At 48.5% G+C, this 27,560-nt stretch overlaps 8 protein-coding genes across 8 annotated transcripts; all 8 read left to right on the top strand.

The window, feature by feature from the left end:
- Positions 1–708: 708 nt before the first annotated feature.
- On the top strand, positions 709–1,490 carry EI90DRAFT_1221015 (uncharacterized protein). Its single transcript, XM_039051575.1, has 3 exons — positions 709–996; positions 1,086–1,235; positions 1,292–1,490. The coding sequence occupies exons 1-3, from the start codon at positions 784–786 to the stop codon at positions 1,292–1,294; spliced, it is 366 nt and encodes a 121-aa protein (XP_038907626.1). The 5' UTR covers positions 709–783; the 3' UTR covers positions 1,295–1,490.
- On the top strand, positions 1,368–2,746 carry EI90DRAFT_1220888 (uncharacterized protein). Its single transcript, XM_039051574.1, has 4 exons — positions 1,368–1,536; positions 1,586–1,794; positions 1,857–2,023; positions 2,075–2,746. Exons 2-4 carry the CDS (start codon positions 1,641–1,643, stop codon positions 2,648–2,650), a joined length of 897 nt encoding a protein of 298 aa, XP_038907625.1. The 5' UTR covers positions 1,368–1,536; positions 1,586–1,640; the 3' UTR covers positions 2,651–2,746.
- Positions 2,747–4,297: 1,551 nt separating this feature from the next.
- Positions 4,298–7,165, top strand: EI90DRAFT_3101353 (WD40-repeat-containing domain protein). The gene is made up of 3 exons (XM_039062568.1): positions 4,298–5,196; positions 6,702–6,705; positions 6,745–7,165. Exons 1-3 carry the CDS (start codon positions 4,313–4,315, stop codon positions 7,081–7,083), a joined length of 1,227 nt encoding a protein of 408 aa, XP_038907624.1. The 5' UTR covers positions 4,298–4,312; the 3' UTR covers positions 7,084–7,165.
- A 3,557-nt stretch (positions 7,166–10,722) lies between these two features.
- EI90DRAFT_3139640 (Alpha/Beta hydrolase protein) lies at positions 10,723–11,894 on the top strand (the record flags this gene model as incomplete). Its single annotated transcript, XM_039064937.1, has 5 exons — positions 10,723–10,891; positions 10,947–10,965; positions 11,021–11,460; positions 11,529–11,545; positions 11,601–11,894. The coding sequence occupies 5 exons, from the start codon at positions 10,723–10,725 to the stop codon at positions 11,892–11,894; spliced, it is 939 nt and encodes a 312-aa protein (XP_038907623.1).
- A 2,183-nt stretch (positions 11,895–14,077) lies between these two features.
- EI90DRAFT_1220647 (uncharacterized protein) lies at positions 14,078–15,668 on the top strand. Its single transcript, XM_039051573.1, has 5 exons — positions 14,078–14,443; positions 14,519–14,660; positions 14,718–14,975; positions 15,032–15,186; positions 15,260–15,668. Exons 1-5 carry the CDS (start codon positions 14,256–14,258, stop codon positions 15,576–15,578), a joined length of 1,062 nt encoding a protein of 353 aa, XP_038907622.1. The 5' UTR covers positions 14,078–14,255; the 3' UTR covers positions 15,579–15,668.
- Positions 15,669–18,841: 3,173 nt separating this feature from the next.
- Positions 18,842–20,013, top strand: EI90DRAFT_3139638 (Alpha/Beta hydrolase protein; the record flags this gene model as incomplete). The annotated part of the gene is made up of 5 exons (XM_039064936.1): positions 18,842–19,010; positions 19,066–19,084; positions 19,140–19,579; positions 19,648–19,664; positions 19,720–20,013. The coding sequence occupies 5 exons, from the start codon at positions 18,842–18,844 to the stop codon at positions 20,011–20,013; spliced, it is 939 nt and encodes a 312-aa protein (XP_038907621.1).
- Positions 20,014–21,127: 1,114 nt separating this feature from the next.
- Positions 21,128–22,979, top strand: EI90DRAFT_1219911 (uncharacterized protein). Its single transcript, XM_039051572.1, has 8 exons — positions 21,128–21,381; positions 21,430–21,492; positions 21,548–21,660; positions 21,721–21,833; positions 21,891–22,068; positions 22,122–22,174; positions 22,233–22,379; positions 22,434–22,979. The coding sequence occupies exons 2-8, from the start codon at positions 21,451–21,453 to the stop codon at positions 22,895–22,897; spliced, it is 1,110 nt and encodes a 369-aa protein (XP_038907620.1). The 5' UTR covers positions 21,128–21,381; positions 21,430–21,450; the 3' UTR covers positions 22,898–22,979.
- Positions 22,980–26,334: 3,355 nt separating this feature from the next.
- On the top strand, positions 26,335–27,497 carry EI90DRAFT_3024458 (uncharacterized protein; the record flags this gene model as incomplete). The annotated part of the gene is made up of 7 exons (XM_039057894.1): positions 26,335–26,435; positions 26,596–26,613; positions 26,664–26,776; positions 26,834–27,011; positions 27,063–27,115; positions 27,175–27,321; positions 27,377–27,497. Coding segments are annotated over 7 exons (731 nt in total), but the record flags the coding sequence as incomplete, so codon positions are not given.
- Between the last annotated feature and the right edge of the window lie 63 nt (positions 27,498–27,560).

Here is a 27,560-nt window from a genome sequence, read left to right as displayed (position 1 = left end):
TGGATATTCATGGTATGAGCCCCGGGTCTGGGTTAATGTTGTACAAACATTCACCAAAGGGGGGTGTAGAGGAAGAGAGGGTCAAATTGTAACTTGTGTGGCATGTCATGAAGAATCGCCTGACTACACATAGACGCGGCATGGACTGGAGGGATGTCGGAGTGCGAACGAATCAAAAATGATTAAGCCACACTCTCCCGATCCTTAGTCGTGGTTCCCAGCATCGCTTCATAATCACGACGAAGCAGAACCAGGGCGACTTGGCAGCACACAAGGACTGCGTAAGAGAAGTTCTGTTCCAATTGTGATTTGACGTGGTCAGAACAGCAATATGTACGTGCCGCCAGTCCAACAGAGCAACCGTGAAGAGTGTATATTGATGTGAACTTTAAGGGACCTGACAAACGCTGACCGAGGTCAGATCCAATAACCAGAAAGGCCATCGTAGCCAAATTGTAGCGCCACTCTACTCCACGCAATGCCACCGCAACCGCCGAGAGGAGCCGGCGAAGCAATGGGGATGTGTCTTGGCGCACCGGAAGTAGCGAGCATCTCAGAACGCACGTAAATGATAATGTCGATGCTGATCCGATGTTGATGGGTGTTTTGGACAGCTGATCAGCGTGGTCCAAAGCGCCTGCAAGGTTCGCAAAGGACCACTCCAAGTACTCGTAGGAAAGATATCAGGAGAGCAGGTGATCCATTTCTATATTGGGAAAACAGCCACGTGGGTTCGAATCCCACGCCACACACTTAGTTGATGACTGAGAATGACAAGGACGCATGCTTGAACGTCGGAAAAAGAAAGCACTGGAGAGTGGTCCCTTGCGTCGTCTTATTTGGCAGATTCCGCCCGAGAAGGGGAAGAATGAAATCGGAATAGACAGGAGGAACCAAGCTACGGCATGCTTCAGGCTTACATGCATGACACCGCACGGACAGAGTAGTAGGAAGGATAGATCGATACTGAATCGAACAAGTAGAACACGAACAACGGTATGTCGTCCTCAGTGCGCACAACAAATCCTCCAGTCAACGTATCAGGTTCTGCAAGGGCCGACGGACCTGCTGCATCTGCCCGACAGGAATGGCCTTCAATTGCCTTCAACTGGAGATGCTCGATTTGGGAACCTCTTCCCAATGGCCGTCCGATACATGTGTTACTTGATTTCACCCGGAAACTACATGCAAGCGCATATCTCAGGCGCCCTCATGAAGCTTTGAGGAGTCGTGGTGTGAGTACTAATGCACATGCTCCGCCGTCCAGCTGCACCTTTCTCGGTACACTCAGTAATATTCCGCAGTGGGATTAAGTCCGACCTTCATAAGCAAATGAAGAGCTGCCAGCATCCACGTGGCCGTTTCCCTAGTACACCTTTGCCGCGCGTCTTCTCGAATCTTCGCCTCTGCTCCGTAGACATTGCTCATCTCCCCCACCATTATCGAAGACTTTGACGGGATCAGACATCTCGGCAACGGACGGTTTCAACGCCACGCAACTTAGGGTCTCAAATTATTGAGGATAATCTGTAGTAGGTTGGTGCTCCCAATGGTGATGGCTTTGTCACGAGGCTGACAGGCCTAGCGCCTGGTTCCATTTCCAAGTCATCTTCCACCTTCGATCTCTTCGATCTAGAGACATGAACGTTCCTACATTGGTTCTTCCGGAGGACGAAGGTTCGGCCCAGACCTCTATTACACCTACTGTAACAACGCCAAGCCATCAGGACTCCGGGAATGCTGTTGCTGGCGCCGCTGGGAATACCATCGAAAATTCCATCGATCCCATCGATGGTGAGTGATTTATTTGCGGAGTCCTAGATACTTCCTGTTCAAACGTTCGACCTCCTTATCAGAAGCGATCTCTATGTTATTACCGTCTCAGCGTAGCACTGCCGAAGGATATTTCCATGACACCATCCCCTCCTTCGCTTCAAGCTCGACTTCGCCAAGCTTCGTGCCGGTAGCGATCGAGCCTCCTGCTTTCCCAGAACCAGCCTCGGTCGACGATTTCCTCTTCGAAGTAAGAATCAATACTATGATGCCTTAAATCCTCGCTCATCCGAGTTTAAAGCTTGATGAGGGAATCGAGCCCTCACTCGAGCCTCCCCTACCCGATGACACATCTTCTACAATGCTCCGTGCCCAACTTAGCGTCCCATTTTCAACACCCACTTTATCCGATGGTTCATCCACAATCGCCCCATCTTTTACATCTTCTGCATCGTTCACATCGTCTTTAAGGAAGAAAGTTGCAAGCATTGCATCGGCAGGCGCTTTCTTCGCCGAATGCTTGGACTCGAAGCCATATCGAATTTTTTCTGTCCGAACGTTCTGCGAAAGCTTATTCAACAGTCGTCGTGCCACAAATGCCAGGATTGTGTCCGTTCAACGATATGGGGATCTTCAAGGGGTGCCGCATCGATTTCTCATCATGCATGTCACTCGAGCCGATGGAAGGGAGTTCTACCTCCGGTTGGATCGCAGACGGGACCGCCAAGTTCCCTTGTTGTTGTTTGGGGTACGGGATTTGGGAACGTCACGTGCGATGGATACGGTATGTAACTCACTCTTCAATGTCTTTGCCGCAGCCAAGAAACAGCACTACTCAATAGGCTGCCGTTTCTGGCAGACTCGACCACCTTCTTGATTTCACCAACACCAAGTCTGGCGTAGAGGCCATCATAGTCTTCCCCACTCCTGCTCTTTTGATCGTGGCTGCGCAAATTCTGTATACTATCGCAGTGGAATCTCCTGGTTACAAGCTAACCAAAGTAAGCGTCAGTGTCCGACCCTGTGTCATCATCAGTTGACAATTAGCTTCATATAGGAAAATTGTTGGTTTTTCGCCTCCACCACCCAGGAAATGTTAGTGCGGATGTTTGGGGCGAGGTATGAAAGAGGGTCTCTTAACCATCCCACAATTGGTTCTGAGAGACGGGAACGGATCAAAGGCTTGATGTATTCGCACATCACAAAACACATCAATAACAAATTGGAGACCATTCTAAGCTTCGCTGATTCAATGGACGACTCAAAGCTAAGGAAGGCTATAAAGTCCGTCCTTGATACTATAAAACATCACCTTGTAAGAGAATGGCCCTCGTGCCGCACTCAGTGTAACTGATCCTGTCCGAGCCATCAGCCCGCTTATCACACTTCCCCACCCGATGCATTCCAAATCTCCACATCCACTCAAGCACTCCTTGCTGTATTGCAACGGACATTACATGAACACCTACATGGAATCTATGGAATTAAAGGCGCACGGATCTTCTCGCACGATTTCACCGAGTTAGTAAATCTGAACGGCACTATATGCGAAATTCCTGTTAACTTTCTGTTTTCCAGTAAATTAGTTCAGATCATCCCATCATTGGAACAACTTCAAGAAGACGCTCCAATATTGAGTATCATACACCTCTTGGAATCATCTGTATGTGAATCACGCTGTCGGAGTCATGGACCGTCTAATATATCCACTAGCTGCAGGAAATTCTTGTAGTGCATCGCCGATCCTCAGTCACGTATGATTCGCTCAAAAGTGACCTCAATTCACTTTCCGAGGCCCGTCCGGGGAACGACGTGGTGCTTTGGGCGTTGGGGTTGCTTGGGCGATGTGCAGTGCTGGATCAGTTGCCAATACTATGGCGTTTCCAAGTTGATGCAGAAATTGCTGATCTCCAACATGAGTTTGAGAGGCTGATGATGACGCAGCTGAAGTTTGTGTGTTGCCATTGGATTACTCTCCTTTGTAAGTTGGACGAGCCCCACGATGATGAAATAATGAAGGCCCTTTCCGACGCTGTCCCGGCCCTTCTCCACTGGATTGCGGCAATGGGAATCATGGGTGAAATTGACCAAGCATGCCGAGGCATGAGAAAACTAGAACAATTGCTTGTAAGTTCAAAATTTGACTATTGGTTCATTGCTCACCTGTCTTTTTCAGGGGTTCGATGCCAAAGCCGCCAACAGTGTATGCCACATAATTCGCAGCTTGCGCCATCTGGTTGAGCGATCCCGGGATGCATTGGCGGCCTCGTCCCTATCTATCCTTGGAAGTAGCCATCCATTTATTCCTTCACATAGTGCATTGCATGCAACATTCCCGATGAAGTGGACTGTCGAATGCCGGATTATTTCTTATGCAATGGACAGTAGCCAACCATGGTCACCGCAAGCGGGGATAATCCAGAGCCCAAGTGGACCCCGCTCTGCGGCATTTTCTCCAGATGGCTGTCATCTAGTCTCAGCCTGTGTGGATGGTGTTGTGCGGATCTGGGATGTGGCGACGAGAGCGCTTCTTCGTGAAATGAAGGGACATACTCGTGAGGCCAATTCCGTTGCATATTCACCAGATGGCATTCATCTGGTCTCGGCATCGGATGATTGTACTGTGCGGTTCTGGGATGCGGTAACGGGAGCATGGCTTCGAGAACTGAAGGGGCATACTGACGTAGTGAGATTTGTGACATTTTCCCCTGATGGCCTTCGTCTGGCCTCGGCCTCGTACGATCGCACTGTGCGAGTCTGGGATACAGCAACAGGTGAGCTCCTCCGAGAATTGAAGGACCATGATGATTCTGTCTGTTCCGTTTCCTTTTCACCAGATGGGCGTTATCTAGCCTCAGATGATTACAACGTGCGTATTTGGGATGCATCAACAGGTGTACTTGTTCGAACACTGGAGGAACATGCCTTCAGCGTCTATTTTGTGAAGTTTTCGCCAGATGGATGTTATCTGGCCTCAGCCTTGTCGGATAATACCATACATGTTTGGAATGTGGCAACAGGAGTCCCGCTTCAAGAGCTGAACGGACATATCAATGGCATCCAATCCTTGGATTTCCCGCCGGATGGCCATCATCTGGCCTCGGCCTCAAATGACAGCACAGTGCGCATCTGGGATGTGGCAACAGGAGCGCCTCTTCAAGAGCTGAAAGGGCATGCTGGTCAGGTTTGGTCTGTGAATTTTTCGCCAGATGGTTGTTATCTGGCCTCGGCATCTTTGGATGGCACTCTACATGTCTGGGATGTGACAATGGAAGCACCCACTCGAGGGCCAAAGGCAACGAAAGGTCATGTTGACACCATATCCTGTGTGGAATTTTCGCCTGATGGATGCCATCTTGTTTCGGCCTCCAAGGATGGCAGAGTGTGTGCCTGGGACATTGCCGACATGAGTTGCATTGAGCGGTGAAGGAGGAGAACAGAAATCCTATAAAAGGCTGTTCTTTCTTCTGATACTTATATGTTAGTATTGGTACTTTAACTCAACCACTGTAGCGTTTTGGTTGCTTTGTGTATTGATATTTGTATGTGTTACTAATTGTTTGTGTGTGTATGAAACTCTCAGGGTTCAATTCACTTGTCTACCTGATTGTTCCACACGAAAATCACGCTATAGACCTACTATTTTCAGTCGTTTCACCTCTGTCTTGTCACTTTTAACTCGGAGCGACTCCAACCGACTTGACTCAACGTCACTATTTCTTAACTTCTTCTTAACTTTTTACTGAGGGTTGATCACTTTTACTCAGATGTGATCTGAACTGCACACTTATACTAATAAAACTTAATTTTTATTAGGACGCCTTATGACCTATGAGCCAGAGCACGTAGGGGAGAGGAGTAAAGAAGGAAGAGGGGTCAGACCAGAAAATGCGGTCTTTTATACCTTTCCTAAGGGCTCTGTTTTCACATGTCACTTTACTATTTACATTGCTGAGTAATCTTATATTGAGCTTAACAATCCTCTTATGTAAGCGATCAGCATCCCATTCTGCTTCTAGAACTTTCTGGAAGTTTTGGTGTGGGAATTAGCCAATTGCATTGCCTAACACCCATCATGACCTTGTTTACCCTTGTTTACTCACTTTATTCTAAGTCACATGTCATGGGGTTATTTGTTAGCTTAAGGGTGTAGCTTTCCGTCGGTATAAACAACAGTAAACTACGAGGATTATTTATGAAGATATGAATTTTTCAAGATTTAATTTTGAGGTTCTCCAGATTGCTTTGGCATTAGCTCATCCATTTTCTTACAATTAATTCTGGATAAATTATGCCTCGTTCCTGGACTCGAACTCTTTAGTTTCGCATTTCTAGCTCATCCGTTTTAACCACAAACTCAGGATGTTTGAGCCAGTCTTCTCTGCAAGTGTGTTTTAATATTGTTAAATCCGTTTCTCCCTCAATTCTTCAGATTTTAACATGAAATCTTTTCGAACACAGACCTATACTTCAACTCTTTAAGACCGACAAAGATTCATATTTTTCCCTATTTTCCTCATATAAATATTTCCAATTCTTTCATCTTTTCCTCGTACCCGACCATTTTTCATTATATGAATGCCTTGATTTCCTTCCGATTTCTCTTTGTCATTCGTTTCGTACGTTCGTAAAACTATTTTCCCACGTTACCACGAATTTCTAATATTTTATTTGATACAGGAAACCTTGTTTTTGTTTTCATGTGAGTTTATTTGCTGTTTTTCTTCATTTTCTGAACCATCTTTTAATCCCTAGACTTGAAAGTTCGCGTAGATACTCAATCCATCGACTCTGTTCTTCATTATTTTTCCGATATTTTATTTCAATTCATTTTGTTGAGTTATGATTTTATTCCTATTTTTATTTCTGGTCCGTGGAGGTTGTATGATTTTTATCCAATTTTTTGTGATGGTTTCTGGTTGTTTTAGTGTTGTAACTTTTATATTCCTACAGCGGACACAGCTCAATGAGATCTTTCGTCCCCACCAAATGCTATTTTCCACCGACGCCTTAACACTCCGCGTCCGAGGTCAGAAAAAGACAAAACATTTCAGCTTTCCAAAGTTAAGCGACCTATCCAACCCAATTTCAACATCCTTCCACAAATCTTCACCCACCCATCTCTTTCTTGATCATAATGCTCTTTGCATCAAGCGCGAAAACCTTTCCCTGCACATTTGTTGGCTACCCGACTACTTCAAGCCTAGCTGTCCAATCGCGGAACACGGTAATCATGTTAGCATTGGTGGAGAGAGAGGGATGATCGCATTCATCAATTTAGATGGACTTGTACCCCCGGCCTCCATTTAGCACTTGCGTGGTATGACCACGTTGGTCTTAATTTTTCGGGGCATATACAAGGATCGTAACTGCCAATACTGGTTTCTAACTTAACTGGTGTCTTTGATTTTAACTTATAGCAATCGGAGGCGAGAGTTTACTGGCATCCTATTATCAGGCCCCGGATTGCATCAGCAAAAAATTGTTATGCTCCTGAGTGCTCCGGAGTATCGAGAGCACTGGGAGAATCAGGAGGAGATTGGCCGGTCCAGGAACAGCCCATTTCCTCCGGAGTTGGCTAGGTACTCCAGGGCACTCCCAGGAGGGCCTGGAGCATTGCTTTGTGCACAAACATATCCAGTAAATACAATTTAAATGCTTCAAAGTGTATAGGGGTGAGAAGCTTCTGGGAGCTCCTGGAGCATTTGAAAATGAAAAGGAAAAAAAGAGGGAAGATCCCCCATGAATACCTCCTACCACAAGACTAACACAACAAGACACTGCTTAACATTTAGATCAAACACTATACTATATATCAAGGACACTGAGACTCACCAATACACAATCAAAATTTATGGCCTGATATATGATTAATCTGGCAACTTAATCACTTTTGGGCTGGCAGAATATGGGGGAGGGGGAAATGGGGGAGAATGAGGGGGGGAAATGAGGGGGAAATGAGGGGGAAATGAGGGGGAGAATGAGGGGGGAGAATGAGGGGGGGAATGAGGGGGGAATGAGGGGGGAATGAGGGGGGGATATAGAGGGAAATGAGGAAAATTTGAAAAATAGGGACTTCTAAAAAGTTGAAAAAAATAATTAGGGAAAAAATCAAAAAAATTCAGGAACTGTAGTGCCTTTGAAGTGCTTTCAGGATATATAATTATTTGCAAAATCGAGGAAGAAATGATGGAGAAAAATGGAAAATACTTTCGGAGACCCGAGAAATAATGAGAACTGAATTGATGGGAAAGTCTGAAAATTGAATAGGGAAGTGAGGGGAAGCCTTGTAGCATTGTTATTTTCTGCTGTTCTAATTTTTCCTGATTGTTCTTGGTCTCACTCCCAGCTGCTACTGGATACTCCTGGATACTCCTGGAAGCTCCTGGGAGGGTCCAGGAGCAGCTAATGGAAAATACTTTTGGAGACCCAAGAACTGAATTGATGGGAAAGTCTGAAAATTGAATAGGAAAGTGAGGGGAAGCCTTGTAGCATTGTTATTTTCTGCTGTTCTCATTTTTCCCGATTCTTCTTGGTCTCATTCCCAGCTGCTCCTCAATACTCCTGGAAGCTCCTGAAAGCTCCTGGGAGGGTCCAGGAGCAGCTGGGAGTGAGACCAAGAACAATCAGGAAAAATCAGAACAGCAGAAAATAACAATGCTTACAAGGCTTCCCCTCACTTTCCTATTCAATTTTCAGACTTTCCCATCAATTCAGTTCTCATTATTTCTCGGGTCTCCGAAAGTATTTTCCATTTTTCTCCATCATTTCTTCCTCAATTTTGCAAATAATTATATGTCCTGAAAGCACTTTAAAGGCACTATAGTTCCTGATTTTTTTTTTTTAATTTTTCCCGAAAATTTTTTTTTCAACTTTTTAGAGACCAAAATTTTCCTCCCACTGCTCCTGGCACATTACATACTCCTCACCACTCCCAGCTGCTCCTGAACCCCCTCCCAGGAGAACACTATTGGCTCCAGGAGTGCCCAATCTGCTGTTTTGTCTCCCACATGCTCCAGCCACTCTTGATGCTCCGGAGCATAACGGACTTTTGCTGATGTGGATTCTTGGCATATGAGTGTAATTGCTCCTTTTGACCTATTGAGTTGACATCATTATTTCCTTGTGTCACCCAGACCTCTTCCTTGCATGCTCATGGATATTGAGCCATTCACGCGGGCGCAATCGGGGGATAAAGATGAGAGTATTGGGCTCCTATTATTTGGTCATTGAAATATTTGAAAAGACACCCGTTGTCAGAACCGTGCGAATCTTCGCCGAGGGTAGCCGTAGGCGACCGAGCGTTGCCCGCTAGTGGAATAGGCGTCCTACACCCGACCGAGCTTTAGCGAGGGATAAACCCCACCGATCTCGAGGCCGAGGCTACTTAGGCGAGTGAGCCGGGATTTCGGCTTCAACGACTCTAGGAGGAGCGTTGCGCCTCGTTCTCGACGCGGTCCCGATACTTAGAAGGTCGGAGGTCTCACGGGGGCAGAGGTAAGCTTTAGGGGGTAATTCTAGTTGATTTCGAACTACAGTACAGGCATTAGTTACAAGCCGTATATAAGCGCTAGGGAACTGAATAAGGAATAAGTCGCCAGATCTCGCGGAGATTGCGGGCGGAGAAAAGAAGGTGGAAAACAAACAAAGAGCACGTGCTCAAGACAACGAAGGTCAAGCATGACCTTCGCCGCGAGATAACAAGGTGCGGCGAAACATGGAACAACGGGTCGCGGCGCTCTGCGCCGCTAGGTCGTTCAACGACAAAGAGGAAAGGTGTTGTGGAGAGGTGGCGGGGAGTGGTTAGACGGCGACGGGCGGCGAGCGGAGTGTGCGGGGAGTGTTCGGGCGTGGGAGAAGGTCAGGGAGGAGGTCGTCTGGCCCCGGGGAACGCCGGGTCGTGACACCCGTCTAGAGAATGACGCCACTTTGGTTCAAATTCCATCCCAATCAACGCCGTCTCTGCCCATGCAGCACACTTTAGTTCATGATTCACGATGACTTAGGAGAATGAGAAGGACGCATGCACCATTGCTGCTGAACGTTGGAAGAAGAAAGCACATGGAGAGTGGTCCCTCGTCTTGTTTGGCGGATTTCACCTGGGGAGGGGAAGTATGATATAGATGTTAGGTTAGAGTCAGATCGAACGTCATCGCGTTGCAGCTACTTCAAACAGGAGGGTGGCCCAGACAGGAGGAAGGGCATGCAGAGCGGTATCCAAGCTACGACATGCGTTTACTTGCATGATGGCACGCTGTGGGCCAGAGTAGCGACGATACTGGAACGAAGAAGTAGAGGGTGATATGAAGTGAGTTACCGAAAGAAATTGCACAAGCGACCCGTACTCTCATCTTCAACACCAAGAACCACTTGGGCCTCAACGCTGCTGTACTCATTGGTTGGATGTTACTCTCCATGTGTACCACTGTGCTTTTCCAATACCTGGTGTGAAGAGTTTCCATGAAGGATTATCTCCATCTTAATAATATTGGGAGGATGGTTGGAGAGGAGGAGGTTGGCCCTGAGGGTAGTGATACTGGGCCGGAATCACTGCTCCTGTCTGAAGATAGGAAAGGACAGCGTCCGCCTAGGATAGAAACAACGAAAGAAATTATGGATAGGGAGGTGAAGGAGTAAATTCTCAGGGTTTCCATGTCGTTTGGGGCCTTATCTTGGGCGCACGATTCGCAATTCACGGTTTCTACACGCTAGACGGTCGAATTTAAGAGCAGGCCATACCAGTAGAGTATATACCGACACGAGCATTTGTATCATGTTCGCACTTACCAGTCATCCCACTACGTGGTCTTGATGTAGGGTGCCTGCTTTCGGAGCTTTGACACTGACAGCTCTGAGTCTGTTGACAGCAGCTGTCGGCCACATGAATTCGGTGAGGCAGGGGAATATCCGGGAATAGCCTTGCCGGGGTCCGGTTATTCCACCAACATCATGACACCCCAGGTTTTTCCTCTTGCGAATGGAGCGCAGTTGGGGTACGAGATACTAGGAGCCGATCACCTGAAGAGAGGTGTCCGTCCCATTGTCCTCATTAATGGCATGTCGGGGCGATATGAAGATTGGGAAACTCTGAGCATACCCCTCAGTAAATTGAGACCTGGTGGGCTGTTAATCTTTTCTAACGGCGTTTGGCTTGCTCTCATATGCTGCGTTAGTATTGGTATTCGATCACCGGTATGGATTATATGAACAAATTGGTAGCCCACGAATGCAGACTGGCCTCATGTAGAGATTTTGGAGCTTCTATAGTGAAAACGAGCAAGCGGGAAGAAATTACCACGTTATCGATGGCAGAAGATGCAATCGCCCTCATCGATCATCTCAGATTCAGAGGCATAGATGCATGCGGCGGGTCGATGGGGGGTGTTATTCTCCAACAAATCCTCATCCTCGCTTCTACCACACCAAGTGCAGTTCCTTTCCGGATACACCATGCTCTTCTCGCAGCTACAACGACAAAAATTCCTCGCGGTGACCCGGAGTTCATTGAATATCTTGCCAAACCTCCTCCGGTCGATGGACAACTTACGGAGGAGAGGAAAATGACGATTGCGAGACCTATGGTTGAGCTTGGCTACGATGTAGATTTCCTAAGGACACCTGAAGGAAAAGCGAAAGTGGAAAAGCTCTTGCCTTCAATGATCCTTAAAAGACCCTCGAAACAAATTGGTGTGTAGAGTTGTGTCGTATGCCCATGCTTGAGGGTGACTCACCTTCATCTTGTTATTGCCGTGCAGCTCGCCAGGCCTTATCGGTATGCAAACCCGCTTTCTCTTGGTACCCGATCCTTGATGTCATTGCCATTTCAGGTCCGCAACACTGACACTCGCCCTCTTCTCCCCTCCATACCATCATCAATTCCCATCCTAGTCATCCACGGCACGAAAGATCGTATCATCCACTACGCAGAATCTAACTATCTCACCAGACATATCAAACATGCACAACGCATCGCAATCGATCCAAGTGGCAAGGTGCCAGGGAGTGTGCCCTCAGAGGCGTATGGACATTCATGGTGTGAATACTTTGAGCCCCGGATCTGGGTCAATGTCGTGCAAACGTTCACCAAGGGGGGTGTAGAGGAAGAAAGGGTCAAATTGTAACTTGTGTCGTATGTCATGAGGAATCGCCTGACTGCACATGGACGCGGCATGGACTAGAGGGATGTCGAAATCTGAACGAATCAAGAATGATTAAGCCACACTGTTAGTCGTGGTTTCCACCATTGCGCCAAAGTCATGACCAGAGCGACTTGGCCACAAGGGCCGCGAGAGAGAACCTCTATTTCAATAGTGACTTGATGCAGTTAGAACAGCGTGTTGTCAGTCCAACAGAGCAACCGTGGAGTGTCAACTTTAAGGGAACTGACAAATGCTGACCGAGTTCAATAACCAGAAGGGCCATTGTAGCGCCACTCTATGTGGAGCCGGCGAAGCGATGGAATTGTGTCTTGGCGTACCGGAAGTAAGTAGTGAGCATCTTAGAACATGCGTACATGCACCGCAGTCAGCTATATCTCTACTTTAGTAGAGGCTTGAATCCTGCCTAAGCCATACCCCAATAGTGCCGATGCTACTCCGACGTAAACCACGAGTCAGAGCCGATGTTGATGGGTGTTTGAGGTGGCCCAATTAAGCCTTACCGAGCGCCTACAAGGTACGCAAGGGACCACTACCGCTTTCAGTAGGAAAAGACGTCAGGAGAGCAGGTGATCCATTTCTAGGTAAAACAGCCACATTAATAGTTCGAATCCCACGCCGCCTCCGTACACGCTTAGTTGATGACTAAGGAGAATCATGCTTGAACGTTGGAAAAAGAAAGCGCATGGAGAGTCTGATGGAGAGTGGCCCCTTGCGTCGTCTTGTTTGGCAGATTCCGCCTGAGAAGGGGAAGTGTGATATAGATTCAAATCTGCTTCGAACGGGAGGGTGGAGACAGGAGGAAGAGGGGCATCCAAACTACGACATGCCTCAGGTTTACATGACGCCGCACGGGCAGAGGAGCAGGACGGACGACTGAAACGAATTAAGAAGTAGAACATTAACAACGGTATGTCGTTCTCAGTGCGCACAACAAATCCTCCAGTTAACGTATCAGGTTCTGATCGATGCGGTTAGTTGTTGGGTGTTATTTGGGTCCAGGGCCGACGGACCTGCCCGATACGAATGGCTGTTGCTTCAACTGGGGATGCTCGATTTGGGAACCTCTTGCCAATGGCCGTCCGATACATGTCTTGCTCGATTGCACCCGGAAACTACATGCAAGCGCATATCTCGGGCGCCCTCATGAACCGTTGAGAAGCCATGGTGTGGATATGCATGTGCTCCGCCGCCCATCTGTACCTTTTTCGGTACACTCAGTAATATTCCGCAATGGGATTAAGTCCAACCTTCACAAGCAAATGAAGAGCTTCTTCCCTGCCTGCATCCACGTGGTCATTTCCCTAATACCCCCACCTTTGCCGCACGTCTTCCCCTCTGCTTCGTAGACATTGCTGATCTCCCCCACCATTCCTGATAATAATTTTGACGGGATCGGACACCTCGGCGACGGACGGCTTCAACGCCACGCAACTTAAGGTCTCAGATAATTTGCAGTAGGTTGATACCTTGCTCTTTTTTCCCTCCGCTGCGGCTCCCAACGGTGATGGCTTTGTCACAATGCTGACAAGCCTAGCGCGCGCCTAGTTCCATTTCCAAGTCATCTTCCACCTTCGATCTCTTCTATCTAGAGACATGAACGTTCCTACATTGGTTCTTCCGGAGGACGAAGGCTTGGCCCAGACCTCTATTACGTCCGCTGCAACAACGCCAAACCACCAGGACTCCGGAAATGGTGTTGCTGGCGCTGGAAATGCCACCGAAAATGCCACCAATTCCGTCGATAGTGAGTCAGCTATTTGCAGAGCCTTGGGTCCTTCTTGTTCAAGCCATCGACCTCCTTATCAGAAGCGATCGCTATGTTATTACCGTCTCAGCGTGGCCCCGAAGGATATTTCCATGACACGATCCCCTCCTTCGCTTCAAGCTCGACTTCGCCAAGCGTTGTGCCGGTAGCGATCGAGCCTCCTGCTTTCCCAGAACCAGCCTCGGTCGACGATTTCCTCTTCGAAGTAAGAATCAATACTATGATGCCTTGAATCCTCGCTCATCCGAGTTTAAAGCTTGATGAGGGAATCGAGCCCTCACTCGAGCCTCCCCTACCCAATGACACATCTTCTACAACGCTTCGTGACCGACTTAGCATCCCATTTTCCTGGTCAACACCCACTTTATCCGATGGTTCATCCACAATCGCCCCATCTTTTACATCTTCTGCATCGTTCACATCGTCTTTAAGGAAGAAAGTTGCAAGCATTGCGTCGGCAGGCGCTTTCTTCGCCGAATGCTTGGACTCGAGGCCATATCGAATCTTTTCTGTGCGAGAGTTCTGCGAAAGCTTATTCAACAGTCGTCGTGCTGCAAATGCCAGGATCGTGTCCGTTCAACGATATGGGGATCTTCAAGGGGTGCCGCACCGATTTCTCATCATTCATGTCACTCGAGCCGATGGAAGGGAGTTCTACCTCCGGTTGGATCGCAGACGGGACCGCCAAGTTCCCTTGTTGTTGTTTGGGGTACGGGATTTGGGAACGTCACGTGCGATGGATACGGTATGTAACTCACTCTTCGATGTCTTTGCCGCAGCCAAGAGACAGCACTACTCAATAGGCTGCCGTTTCTGGCAGACTCGACCACCTTCTTGATTTCACCAATACCAAGTCCGGCGTAGAGGCTGTCATGGTGTTCCCTACTCCTGCTCCTTTGATCGCGGCTGCGCAAATTATGTATGCTATCGCAGCGGAATCTCCTGGTTACAAGCTAACCAAAGTAAGTGTCAGTATCTGACCCTAACCCATCATCTGTTGATTCACTCTCTACGTGTAGGAAAATTGTTGGTTTTTCGCTTCCACCATTCAGGAAATGTTGATGCGGATGTTTGGGGCAAAGTATGAGAAAGGGCTTCTTAACCATCCCACGATCGGTCCCTCGAGACGAGAACCCATCAAAGTTTTGACATATCCGCACATTGCGAAAGAAATTAATGACACATCAGAGACAATTCTAAGATTCGCTCGTTTACTCCCAGACTCAAAGTTGGCGAAGGCTGTTAAGTTCGTCCTCGACGCTGTAAAAAATCACCATGTGAGAGAATGGCCCGTGTGCCGTGCTTATCACCGTAACTGATGCATTTGAGCCAGGCGTTTGCATATCAGGGTTTTTCGCCATCCAATGCATCTCAAGCCCCCCCATCCACCCGAGAACTCCTTGCTGCCCTGCAGCAGGCATTGCACGAACACGTACATGGATGCAATGGAATTCAAGGAGCACGGATGTTCTCAACTAGTTTCACCGAGTTAGTAGATTAATTGATCATTCACCGTGAACGGCCTTTTTTGCGCAATTCCTGTTAACTTTCTGTTTTCCAGTACATTAATTCAGATCCTCCCATCGTTGGAACAACTTCAAGAAGATAATTTCTCTACTCCAATATCGGGTATTATACGCCTCTTAGAATCATCTGTATGTGGATCACGCTGGAGTCGTGGACTGTCTAATCCATCCACTAGCTGCAGGAAGCTCTTCCGCTGCATCGTCGTTCCGCAGTTACCTATCATTCGCTCAAAAGTGACCTGGATCCATTTTTCAGGCTCTCTCCGGGGAAAGACACGGTGCTCCTCACATTGGAGCTGCTTGGGCGATGTGCGGTGCTGGATCAGTTGCCAACGCTATGGCGTTTCCAACTAGATGCAGAAATTCCTGATCTCCAACCTGAGTTTGAGAGGCTGATGACGACGCAGCTGAAGTTTGTGTGTCGTCATTGGGTCACTCTCCTTTGTAAATCGGATGAGTCCCATGATGGTGAAACAATGGAGGCCCTTTTCAACGCTGTCCCGGCGCTTCTCCACTGGATTGCCGCAATGGGGATCATGGGTGAAATTGACCAAGCGTGCCAAAGCATGAAAGAACTACAGCGATGGCTAGTGCGTCAAAAATTACTTGGATACTACCGTATGGCTCACTCTGGTGTTTTGAAGGTCGGCATTCAAGCAGCCAATAGTATAAGTCACGTAATTCGTGACCTGCTCTGTCTAGTCGAGCGATCCCGGAGTGCATTAGCGGCCTCGTCCTTATCTATAGTTGGAAGTAGCCATCCATTTATTCCATCAGGTAGCGCGTTGGATGTAACATTTCCAAAGAAGTGGGCTGTTGAATGCCATATTGTTTCTCATGGAATGGATAGCAGCCAACCATGGTCACCACAAGCGGGGATAATCCACAGCCCAAGTAGACCCCGCTCTGCGGCATTTTCTCCAGATGGCTGTCATCTAGTCTCAGCCTGTGGGGATGGTGTTGTGCGCATCTGGGATGCGGCGACGAGAGCGCTTCTGAGGGAAATGAAGGGACATACTGGTGGGGCCAATTCCGTTGCATATTCACCAGATGGCATTCATCTGGCCTCGGCCTCGGACGATCGCACTGTGCGTTTCTGGGATGCGGCAACGGGAGCATACCTTCGAGAACTGAAGGGGCATGCTGACTGGGTGAAATTTGTGACATTTTCCCCTGATGGCCTTCGTCTGGCCTCGGCCTCGTACGATGGCACTGTGGGAGTTTGGGATACAGTAACAGGGGTGCCCCTCCGGGAATTGAAGAATGATAATATCTCTGCCCTGTCCGTTTCCTTTTCACCAGATGGGCGTTATCTAGCCTCAGATGATAACAACGTGCGTATCTGGGATGCATCGACAGGAGCACTTCTTCAAATACTGAAGGAACGTGCCTCCGCCGTCTATTTTGTGAAGTTTTCGCCAGATGGATGTTATCTGGCCTCGGCCTTGTCGGATAATACCATACATGTTTGGAATGTGGCAACAGGAGTCCCGCTTCAAGAGCTGAAAGGACATACCGATGGTGTCAGGTCCTTGGATTTCTCGCCGGATGGCCATCATCTGGCCTCGGCCTCGAACAGCACAGTGCGCATCTGGGATGTGGCAACAGGAGCGCCTCTTCGAGAGCTGAAAGGGCATACTGGTTGGGTTTGGTCCGTGAATTTTTCGCCAGATGGTTGTTATCTGGCCTCGGCATCTTTGGATGGCACTGTACATGTCTGGGATGCAACGATGGAATCACTCACTCGAGGGCCAAAGGCAACGAAAGGTCATGTTGACACCATCTCCTGTGTGGAATTTTCGCCTGATGGGCACCATCTTGTTTCGGCCTCCAAGGATGGCAGAGTGTGTGCCTGGGACATTGCCGACAGGAGTTGCATTGAGCAGACACAGCTCAATGAGATCTTTCGTCCCCACCAAATGCTATTTTCCACCGATGCCTTAACACTTCGCGTCCGAGGTCAGAAAGAGACAAAACTTTTCAGCTTTCCAAAGTTAAGCCGCATATCCAACCCAATTTCAACATCCTTCCACAAATCTTCACCCACCCATCTCTTTCTTGATCATAATGCACTTTGCATCAAGCGCGAAAACCTTTCCCTGCACATCTGTTGGCTACCCGACTACTTCAAGCCTAGCTGTCCAATCACGGAACACGGTAACCATGTCAGCATTGGTGGAGAGCGAGGGATGATCGCATTCATCAATTTAGATGGACTTGTACCCCTGGCCTCCATTTAGCACTTGCGTGGTATGACCATGTTGGTTTTAATTTTGCGGGGCATATACAAGGATCGTAACTGCCAATACTGGTTTCTAACTTAACTGGTGTCTTTGATTTTAACTTATGCAATTGGAGGCGAGAGTTTACTGGCATCTTATTATCAAGCCCCGGATTGGATTCTTGGCATATGAATGTAATTGCTCCTTTGACCTATTGAGTTGACATCATTATTCCCTTGTGTTGCCCAGACCTCTTCCTTGCACGCTCGTGGATATTGGGCCATTCATGCGGGCGCAATTGGGGGATAACGACGAGAGCATTGTGCTCCTATTATTTGGTCATTGAAATATTTGAAAAGATGCCTGTCTAGAGAATGCCGCCACTTTGGTTCAAATTCCATCACAATCAATGCCGTCTCTGCCCATGCAGCACACTTTAGTTCATGATTCACGACGACTTAGGAGAATGAGAAGGACGCATGCACCATTGCTGCTGAACGTTGGAAGAAGAAAGCACATGGAGAGTGGTCCCTCGTCTTGTTTGGCAGATTTCGCCTGGGAAGGGGAAGCATGATATAGATGTTAGGTTAGAGTCAGATCGAACGTCATCGCGTTGCAGATACGCAACTACTTCAAACAGGTGGGTGGCCCAGACAGGAGGAAGGGCATGCAGAGCGGTATCCAAGCTACGACATGCATTTACTTATATGATGGCGCGCTGTGGGCCAGAGTAGCGACGATACTGAAACGAAGAAGTAGAGGGTGGTATGAAGTGAGTTACCGAAAGAAATTGCACAAGCGACCCGTACTCTCATCTTCAACACCAAGAACCACTTGGGCCTCAACGCTGCTGTACTCATTGGTTGGATATTACTCTCCATGTGTACCACTGTGCTTTTCCAATACCTGGTGCGAAGAGTTTCCATGAAGGATTATCTCCGTCTTAATAATATTGGGAGGATGGTTGGAGAGGAGGAGGTTGGCCCTGAGGGTAGTGATACTGGGCCGGAATCACTGCTCCTGTCTGAAGATAGGAAAGGACAGCATCCGCCTAGAATAGAAACGACGAAAGAGATTATGGATAGGGAGGCGAAGGAGTAAATTCTCAGGGTTTCCATGTCGTTCGGGGCCTTATCTTGGGCGCACGATTCACAATTCACGGTTTTCACACGTTAGACGGTCCAATTTAAGAGAGTAGAGTATATACCGACACGAGCATTTGTATCATGTTCGCACTTACCAGTCATCCCACTACATGGTCTTGATGTAGGGTGCCTGCTTTCGGAGCTTTGACACCGACAGCTCTGCTGACAGCAGCTGTCGGCCACATGATTCGGTCAGGCAGGGGAATATCCGGGAATAGCCTTGCCGGGGTCCGGTTATTCCACCAACATCATGACACCCCAGGTTTTTCCTCTTGCGAATGGAGCGCAGTTGGGGTACGAGATACTAGGAGCCGATCACCTGAAGAGAGGTGTCCGTCCCATTGTCCTCATTAATGGCATGTCGGGGCGATATGAAGATTGGGAAACTCTGAGCATACCCCTCAGTAAATTGAGACCTGGTGGGCTGTTAATATTTTCTAATGGCATTTTGCTCGCTCTCATACGCTGTGTTAGTATTGGTATTCGATCACCGGTATGGATCACATGAACAACTTGGTAGCCCACGAATGCAGACTGGCCTCATGCAGAGATTTCGGAGCTTCTATAGTGAAAACGAGCAAGCGGGAAGAAATTACCACATTATCGATGGCAGAAGATGCAATCGCCCTCATCGGTCATCTCGGATTCAGAGGCATAGATGCATGCGGCGGGTCGATGGGGGGCGTTATTCTCCAACAAATCCTCATCCTCGCTTCTACCACACCAAGTGCAGTTCCTTTCCGGATACACCATGCTCTTCTCGCAGCTACAACGACAAAAATTCCTCGCGGTGACCCGGAGTTCATTGAATATCTTTCCAAACCTCCCCCGGTTGATGGACGATTTACGGATGAGGGGAAAATGACGATTGCGAGACTTATGGTTGAGCTTGGCTACGACGTAGATTTTCTAAGGACACCTGAAGGAAAAGCGAAAGTGGAAAAGCTCTTGCCTTCAATGATCCTTAAAAGACCCTCGAAACAAATTGGTGTGTAGAGTTGTGTCGTATGCCCATGCTTGAGGGTGACTCACCTTCATCTTGTTATTGCCGTGCAGCTCGCCAGGCCTTATCGGTATGCAAACCCGCTTTCTCTTGGTACCCGATCCTTGATGTCATTGCCATTTCAGGTCCGCAACACTGACACTCGCCCTCTTCTCCCCTCCATACCATCATCAATTCCCATCCTAGTCATCCACGGCACGAAAGATCGTATCATCCACTACGCAGAATCTAACTATCTCACCAGACATATCAAACATGCACAACGCATCGCAATCGATCCAAGTGGCAAGGTGCCAGGGAGTGTGCCCTCAGAGGCGTATGGACATTCATGGTGTGAATACTTTGAGCCCCGGATCTGGGTCAATGTCGTGCAAACGTTCACCAAGGGGGGTGTAGAGGAAGAAAGGGTCAAATTGTAACTTGTGTGGCATGTCATGAGGAATCGCCTGACTGCACATGGACGCGGCATGGACTAGAGGGATGTTGAAATCTGAACGAATCAAGAATGATTAAGCCACCCTGTTAGTCGTGGTTTTATCGTGGTTTCCAGCATTGCGCCAAAGTCATGACCAGAGCGACTTGGCACACAAGGACCGCGAAAAGAGAACCTCTATTTCAATAGTGACTTGATGTGGTCAGAACAGTGTGTTGTCAGTCCAACAGAGCAACCGTGGAGAGTGTTAACTTTAAGGGAGCTGACAAACGTTAACCGAGTTCAATAACCAGAAGGGCCATTGAAGCGCCACTCTACTCCCTGCCGGGTGGAGCCGGCGAAGCAATGGGATTGTGTCTTGGCGCACCGGAAGTAGTGAGCATCTTAGAACATGCGTACATGCACCGCAGTCAGCCATACCCCGATAGTGCCGATGCTACTCGGACGTGAACTACGAGTCAGAGCCGATGTTGGTGAGTGTTTGATCAGCCTGGCCCAATTAAGCCTTGCCGAGCGCCTACAAGGTACGCAAGGGACCATTACTGTTTTCAGTAGGAAAAGACGTCAGGAGACGAGGTCTTCTAGTCATCTTTCACACATTATAGTCAGTCTTCATACAAAGAGTCAAACACTCGTTCAACTGTCACCCCCACAGCCGAGGGGCGTAGCCGAACCGCCCGCTTACAAGCAATTGCAAAATAATCTCCAACCGCGTAGACCTCATGTTTGGGCGATGGAAAAATCTCGCCAAACGCAGTAGGTTGGGCGGCTGGCTCCCAAATAATGCAGGATAGCTGGAAATGTCAACTGCTCTTATCGCACCACACCGCGCGCAATTAGTCTATCTTCCAATAGAGAGCTAGGTCCTACCTAAGGAGGCAGATCACGGCGATCCAGATCCACGCAGAGAGAAAACTTTCGCCAGCCAATCTGGATCCTCAAATTCAAATGCGCTTATTCGCATATTTGGAGTGCCGCCCGAACTTTCCAATCTTCAGCGTGTCTATTGCACGATCGGTTGAGGATCGGTCCATGTGTCATGTTAAAGGGCGATGTGCGGTTAAGCGGTGTGATCTCTCCGCGTTTGGAAACCATCGAGCCTGAGTGCAAAGATCCTCAGATCAAACTAATCCACCCGATCGAACTTCCAAAATGGTTTCGCTCTGTGAGGGTGCCCCGCCAGGCACACATCGGCAAGCTTCAATCGCTGAGATTAACGCTAGGCTTAGCGGTATAAAAAACATTTCTCTCAAAACTCTCCGCCCCCCTCGTCAGTGTACATCATGGCTACCGACTGTTCAAAGCACGATCCCCCTGCTTTAAGAACAATTTCTACTTGCGTGCTGGTCTTATCGTGAGCACCTTTGTTGATCGCACGCCTGCTATCTGACATTTTCTGGAGCTCGTGGCTGAAGGCGGCTTAATGTCCTTTATTTTTCCGCTTTCACTCCTCATTTACTCCCTGGTGAGCCCTTCGTAGTTGTGCCCACCAGCAATAGTTCCTTAATGACTCCCGATAGAGACAACTATACATAAAGTACCATGGCCGGAAGCGGGCATCAACCTCCAACGTTAAACCTGGAGTCCAGCCTATATCGGTTTTGTTTCTTTGTAGTATTTTCGCGGATATGCTGTAAGTCTGATGTGAATAAGGTCATCCATCACTCGCTGTGACTCATTGGGCCTTCTGCAGTTGCGGACTAGGGCATTCTATGTCCATCAGATGGGTGCTCGCAGGTGAAGTGATCGAGGGCCCATATTGTACAGGACAGGCGGCTTTACTTCAGATCGGGAATAACGGTGTCTGTATGTCAATTTATACTTCATCGAGCGCCAGTGTCTAAGAAGGCCATCGGTCACCAGCATGGTTCACCACGGCAATTGCGGTATTGACTTACCTTCAGGTGGCTCACTCAAACCCGTTAAGCAAAAGAGGAGCAAAGATTTTTGCAGCGGGATCTATTTGCTTTACAACCGTATTCACCCTGTTGGTCATTGCGATTCCTGCTTCGATGGTCTCTCCATATTATGGCAACGCTGGGTGAGGATTGCACATGAAATCTCATATATACATAATTTAACTCCACGTCCCAGGTTGTGGTGCTGGCTCCCTGGCACCAATCCTAGCCGCCAGAGGTTACGGTTCGGTAAGTCTAAGATACCTTGGCTGCTGCGATGCTCCGTGGAACTGAACCTGGAATGCAGCTTCTCAATATGTGTGGAACTGGCTTGCGATATTGGTATCAATTGCCACGTATGGCACGGTGGCATACAAGTGGTTGTTTCGAGGCCCTTTTCGTACCAACTGTGACATTAAACGGGCCGCGATTGCCATGGGATGGTATCCTATTAGTGAGTGCGATCATCATATAAGCCCAAACCCCTGGCTTATTTCTTCTATTTCAGCTTATCTCATCGTCACCGCGCCTTCATCCTCGATTCGTTTCCGTCAGTTCCATGGGTATCAACCAAACACTGCCGAGCGGATCTTCCCCTTTGTCCTTGCTGTCTCACACGGAGCCATCAACGTCATCCTATGGTTTATGACTGGCAGACGTTTCGGATTCTCACCCAACAAAAAGAATGTTTCTCCTGACTCGGAGATTCTTTCCTTTAAAGATGTTGAAACCTCGACCTCACAAGCAACTCCTACGGACGGTGATGGGGTTCGACACTCAGCCGTAACCATTCCAATTCCCCCACCAACGTGGACGCCTGAACGCCCTAATGGCAGCGTTCCCTCAGTGACTCAAGTTTCCTCGCCTCCCGGCCTCAGCGGAAACGACATTCACATGTATCCATGCTCTCTTTCTCCTATCCCTGGTTCACCGAACAGCGACCAAACGATTGTTATAAGCAATATAGATTAATTGATCGGCGCTTCTTCCCAATCATTCCGGTGACCATTATAAACCCGCCATATAGTAACTCAGCGCAGAGCTTAAGCCTGGATCAATGTTATGTTTTAATACTACTACCCGACAAATATTTGTTGGGATTCAAGCTCGAATTTATGTATGTTGCTTACATCCCTTCATTTAATGTTAGCGATTCTACGTACTCTCATCTGGTCCTGTTTTCCTGGAATATTGACTCTACCTGCTGCATCTCGATTCATGCATGGATACGTTATGCATGGCAGCAAATATATTCTCAAGCCACGAGCGTCGCCTATCGGCATACTGAAATGAAATGACTGAGAGTATGGTATGACGCAAATCCCGCCTGAAGCGGCAATACCCGCCACTCATCCCGCTGACAAGTCAACGGTTGCCATGAGAAGTCATCCAACTGGAAGCTCACCGTGCTTTCTTTTCTTGTGTTTCGCTTGCTGGACACGTTGGCCTCGTGCTTTCTTTTTTCTTATAGTGTGCCCATTTAGTGCATTGGCATCTATGCCCTCTTTCTTGTCTCATGCCCACTGAGCAGATTGCCTTCACCTACTCGTTTCCCTTGTGACTGTACTACACGTCAACCCTATTGCGTTCTTTCTTCATTTGGTCCGCTGTAACGCGGAGGCATTCAACACGGCCTCGACTCTGTGCCTTCGTGCCTACTGTTGCGCTTCAGCCTGTATGGCTTGCGTCCTTGGCCTTCGGCTTCGTGCCTTCGTCGGCCTTCATGCCTTGTGTCTGCTGGACGCAGCGGCTAGGCTTCCGGCTTTAAAAGGGATTGGAGAATTAGGATTTCAGTGAACAGGAGTTTACGTGCTTTGTCTTGGCACACCCTGAGAGCCTTGGCTTTCACCACAACCAACCTCCAGCGTTTTTTCTCGTCCTCACAAGAAATTCTGTCAATTGGCTGGTTTATAGCCTGGCACTCGCCGAGCGCTCTGCTCTTATCGCGCTCAATCTTGACCTCATTCTTCTATTTCGAGTGCGCTATTTTATTCAGCTTGATCCCTTTACCGTTGTCCTGTACCCGATCGACACTTCTTTCGATCTCATCCTTACCCTCTGTCGTTAACCGTGTCGTCTGTCTTTAGAACAAGTTTGGTGCCTAGTGGCCCCAACACTTCATTTCGCTTTTTGCGCTGATGATGTACCCGGGTCTATTCTGGTTCTGACTCCGCATATTATTGTCTTCGGACACTTGTTTGCTCATTTTTGTTTGGTGATAACTCTTTCTGCTCTAAAAATAGTCTTTGATGGTCAGAGGTGGGAAGCGTGCAACAGTGGGTGCGAACCTCCGGGGCGGATGATTCAAAATCGCATGGGCTGTCGCTTACGGTATGTTCAAACACGATCGTACGCAAATGTTCACATGGGGCGTATCCACAAGTCACAGTGTTAAGTAAACCATGAAACCAACATGCAAAGCGCAAGCAGTTGAAATCGGGGGAGATGTTCAAGATTGTGAACGGATTGGGGAATTGTTGGTGGAGATTATTAAAACCTAGCAAAAACTCACAGCAGGCTCCGAAAGAGGGGGGGAATTGATAGCATAAAGAGCGATGCACACGGAGTACAAAAGGGAGTGCGAGGCATGAGAAGACAGGAGGTAGTCAAAAAGCGAAGGGGCCAGGTTGTAGAGCATGTGGACATGGACAAGGAGGATTCCAGTGTTTAGCTGACGGTAAGCGTGATGAGCTAATATCGTGTGTCAGAAAGCTGAGGCAAAAAAGGGGTATAACCAATATTCGTGCACGGCCATTCAGTCTACGCTTCCAAGACCCGCTACAGAGTTAGCGGGAATGATATGACGCAAATCCCCCTTAAATTCCCGCCATCCCGAGCGGCCAAAGTCACAAATCCACGTGGCCTTTGACAGGGGCTGCTCCGGTGCCATCGGAACATCCCGTTCTTTTGTCGCTGAGGTTTGTCATTCCTTATATGTTGTTCATATCATTTCCTAGCCCACACTCCACCTAGATCGATTATTTTGATATGGTCCTCATGGTCGTTTCACGTTTGAGGCTGGGACCCGGCGGGTGTTTCGTCAAGGGCAATTTGGCACATGGTCCGCGTAACAGAACTTCTATGTCAGTCCAACATCGGAGCAACCGGCGTGGAGTGCCTACATTAGTGGGACGAAGCAATGGAGATGTGTCCTAGTGCACTTGAAGTAATCATGAGTATCTCTGAACACGCATATACGGCGGTCAACCATCTACTCCATGAACCAGCCGACGCTGACGGGTGTTTTGGGTAACTGATCAGTGTTGCCCAATTGCATCTTACCGAGTGTCTGTGACGTGCGCATGGGGCCACTACCGCTTTCGGGAGAGTGAAAGACGTCAGGAGAGCAGGTCTCCAGTCATCTTTCACACATTACAATCAATCCTCGCGGTGGGTAATGCAATGCGTCGAACACTCTTTCAACTGTCACCTCCATTTACCGAGCGCCTGTGACGTGCGCATGGGGCCACTACCGCTTTCGGTAGGTTGAAAGACGTCAGGAGAGCAGGTCTCCAGTCATCTTTCACACATTACAATCAATCCTCGTGGAGGGTAATGCAATGCGTCGAACACTCTTTCAACTGTCACCTCCATAGCCGAGAAGCATAACCGACCACTCGCTTCCAAGTGACTGCAGAATAATCTCTGGCCGCGTACGTCTAAACGATGGAAAAATCTCACCAAATATGATCGTTTGGAGGACGGCTCAGGGCTCCCGAATAATATGGGTCGGCTGAAAATGCCAACTCCCCTTCTCACATCACACCGCCGGCAATCAGCCTATCCCCGATAGAGAGCTAGGTCCCATCCAATGGCGGTCCAGATCCACGTGGAGAGGCATTTTCACTGCATAGAGCAATCTACCTCAAATTTCAAATAGGCTAGTCCGCATATTTGGGGCGCCGCCTGAACTTTTTCATCTTCTGCGCGCGTGTTGTGCAGTTGCGCCGTGCACTGCCTAAGGGTCGGCGTAAGACCAACGCTCCATGTTAAAGGGTGATGTGCAGCTAAGCGGGGTGATCTTTCTGCGTTTGGAAACCACCGAAAGGGCGGGAGTGGAGCATGCTCGTTCCTTGATGCTGTCTTTGGCGATAGGGGTACGAAGATCCTTAGCAATCGCGCGCATCAGACCAATTCGCCTCCGCCCGATCCACCTTAATCGACTTCCAAAAAGGCTTCTCTCTGTGAGGGCGCCCGGCTAGGCACGCCATGCACCGGCAAGTTTCGGTCGCTGAGGCCACGCCCAAGGTAGCGCCATGTTCCTGGCACATACATATAAAAAATCCTGTCCTTTCTCTCAAAACTCTCCGCCCCCCTCGGTGTACATTATGGCTCCCGATTGTTCAAAATCTGACCCCCCTGCTTTAAAAACAATTTTTTCTTGCGTGCTGGCCTTATTGTGAGCCCTTATGTTGGTCGCACGCCTGCTATCTGACATTGTCTGGAGCTCGTGGTCGAAGCTGGCCTATTGTCCTTCATTCTTCCGCTTTCACTTCTCAGTTATTCTCTGGTGAGTCCTTGACAATTGTACCCACTCAGGCACATCAGTTACCGTTTTTTTATGACTCCCAATAGATACAAACATACAAAAAGTATCGTAGAAGGAACGACACACCAACATCCAACGTTGAACCAGGTCTCCAGCCTATATCAGTTTTGTTTCTGTGCAGTGTTTTTGCGGACATGCTGTAAGTCCCGTATGAACAAGGTCACTTATCACTCATCGGACGTTCTGCAGCTGCGGACTAGGGCATGTTCTGTCCATCAGGTGGGTGCTCGAAGGCGAAGTTACCTCGGGCCCATATTGTACAGGACAGTCGGTTTTAATGCAGATCGGGAATAATGGCGTCGGTATGTCGACCTATACTTCATTAAACGCCAATGTCTAAGAAACCCACCGGTCACTAGCTTGGTTTACCACAGCAATTGCGGTATTGACATACCTTCAGGTCGTTCACCGGGACTTCTTAGGCAAAAACGGAGCAAGGGTTTTTGTAGTGGGATGCATTTGCTTTACAATCGTATTCGCCACGTTGGTCGTTGCGATTCCTGCTTCGATCAACCATCCATATTATGGCAACGCTGGGTGAGGATTGTACGTGTAATCACACATATTTAATTTAACCCCACATCTCAGGTTGTGGTGTTGGATCTCTGGCACAAATGCTAGCCGCCAGAGGTTGCGGTTCGGTAAGTTTAGAATACCTTGGCTGCCGCGATTGCTCCGTGGAACTGAATCTGGAATGCAGCTTCACAATTTGTGTGGATCTGGGTTGCGATAACGGTTTCGATCGCCGCATATGGTTGGGTAGCATACAAGTGGCTACGTCAGGCGCCTTTTCGTGCTTACTATGACCTTAGGCGAGCTGCGATTGCGATGGGATGGTATCCTATTAGTGGGTGCAATAATCACATACACCCAACCCCCTGGCTTCATCTCTTCTGTTTCAGCTTATCTTATCGTCGCTACTCCTACGTCTGTGGCTCGTTTCCGTCAGTTCCATGGCTATAAGCCAACCCTGGCATGCGGATCTTCCCCTATGCCCTTGCTGCCTCACATGGGGCCATCAACGTCATTCTATTCCTTTCGACTGGCAGGCGTTTCGGATTCTCGCCTAAGAAAAGTCATGTTTCT

This window comes from Cantharellus anzutake (genome assembly GCF_015039405.1).
Source record: "Cantharellus anzutake strain C23 chromosome Unknown EI90scaffold_277, whole genome shotgun sequence".
NCBI classification, from domain to species: domain Eukaryota; kingdom Fungi; phylum Basidiomycota; class Agaricomycetes; order Cantharellales; family Hydnaceae; genus Cantharellus; species Cantharellus anzutake.
This window is presented reverse-complemented; position numbering and strand designations above follow the sequence as displayed.

Coding starts and splice junctions, on each gene's coding strand:
- EI90DRAFT_1221015 (XM_039051575.1), top strand. CDS start 784: ATGCTTGAACGTCGGAAAAAGAAAGCACTGGAGAGTGGTCCCTTGCGT. Junction 997..1,085: donor CAAGTAGAACACGAACAACG/GTATGTCGTCCT, acceptor TCTGCCCGACAG/GAATGGCCTTCAATTGCCTT.
- EI90DRAFT_3101353 (XM_039062568.1), top strand. CDS start 4,313: ATGAAGGGACATACTCGTGAGGCCAATTCCGTTGCATATTCACCAGAT.
- EI90DRAFT_1220647 (XM_039051573.1), top strand. CDS start 14,256: ATGCCAGGATCGTGTCCGTTCAACGATATGGGGATCTTCAAGGGGTGC. Junction 14,976..15,031: donor ACGCTGTAAAAAATCACCAT/GTGAGAGAATGG, acceptor CATTTGAGCCAG/GCGTTTGCATATCAGGGTTT. Junction 15,187..15,259: donor TTCTCAACTAGTTTCACCGA/GTTAGTAGATTA, acceptor TCTGTTTTCCAG/TACATTAATTCAGATCCTCC.
- EI90DRAFT_1220888 (XM_039051574.1), top strand. CDS start 1,641: ATGAACGTTCCTACATTGGTTCTTCCGGAGGACGAAGGTTCGGCCCAG. Junction 1,795..1,856: donor TTCCATCGATCCCATCGATG/GTGAGTGATTTA, acceptor CCTCCTTATCAG/AAGCGATCTCTATGTTATTA. Junction 2,024..2,074: donor TCGACGATTTCCTCTTCGAA/GTAAGAATCAAT, acceptor CCGAGTTTAAAG/CTTGATGAGGGAATCGAGCC.
- EI90DRAFT_1219911 (XM_039051572.1), top strand. CDS start 21,451: ATGTCCTTTATTTTTCCGCTTTCACTCCTCATTTACTCCCTG. Junction 21,834..21,890: donor GATCGGGAATAACGGTGTCT/GTATGTCAATTT, acceptor ATCGGTCACCAG/CATGGTTCACCACGGCAATT. Junction 22,175..22,232: donor CCGCCAGAGGTTACGGTTCG/GTAAGTCTAAGA, acceptor CCTGGAATGCAG/CTTCTCAATATGTGTGGAAC.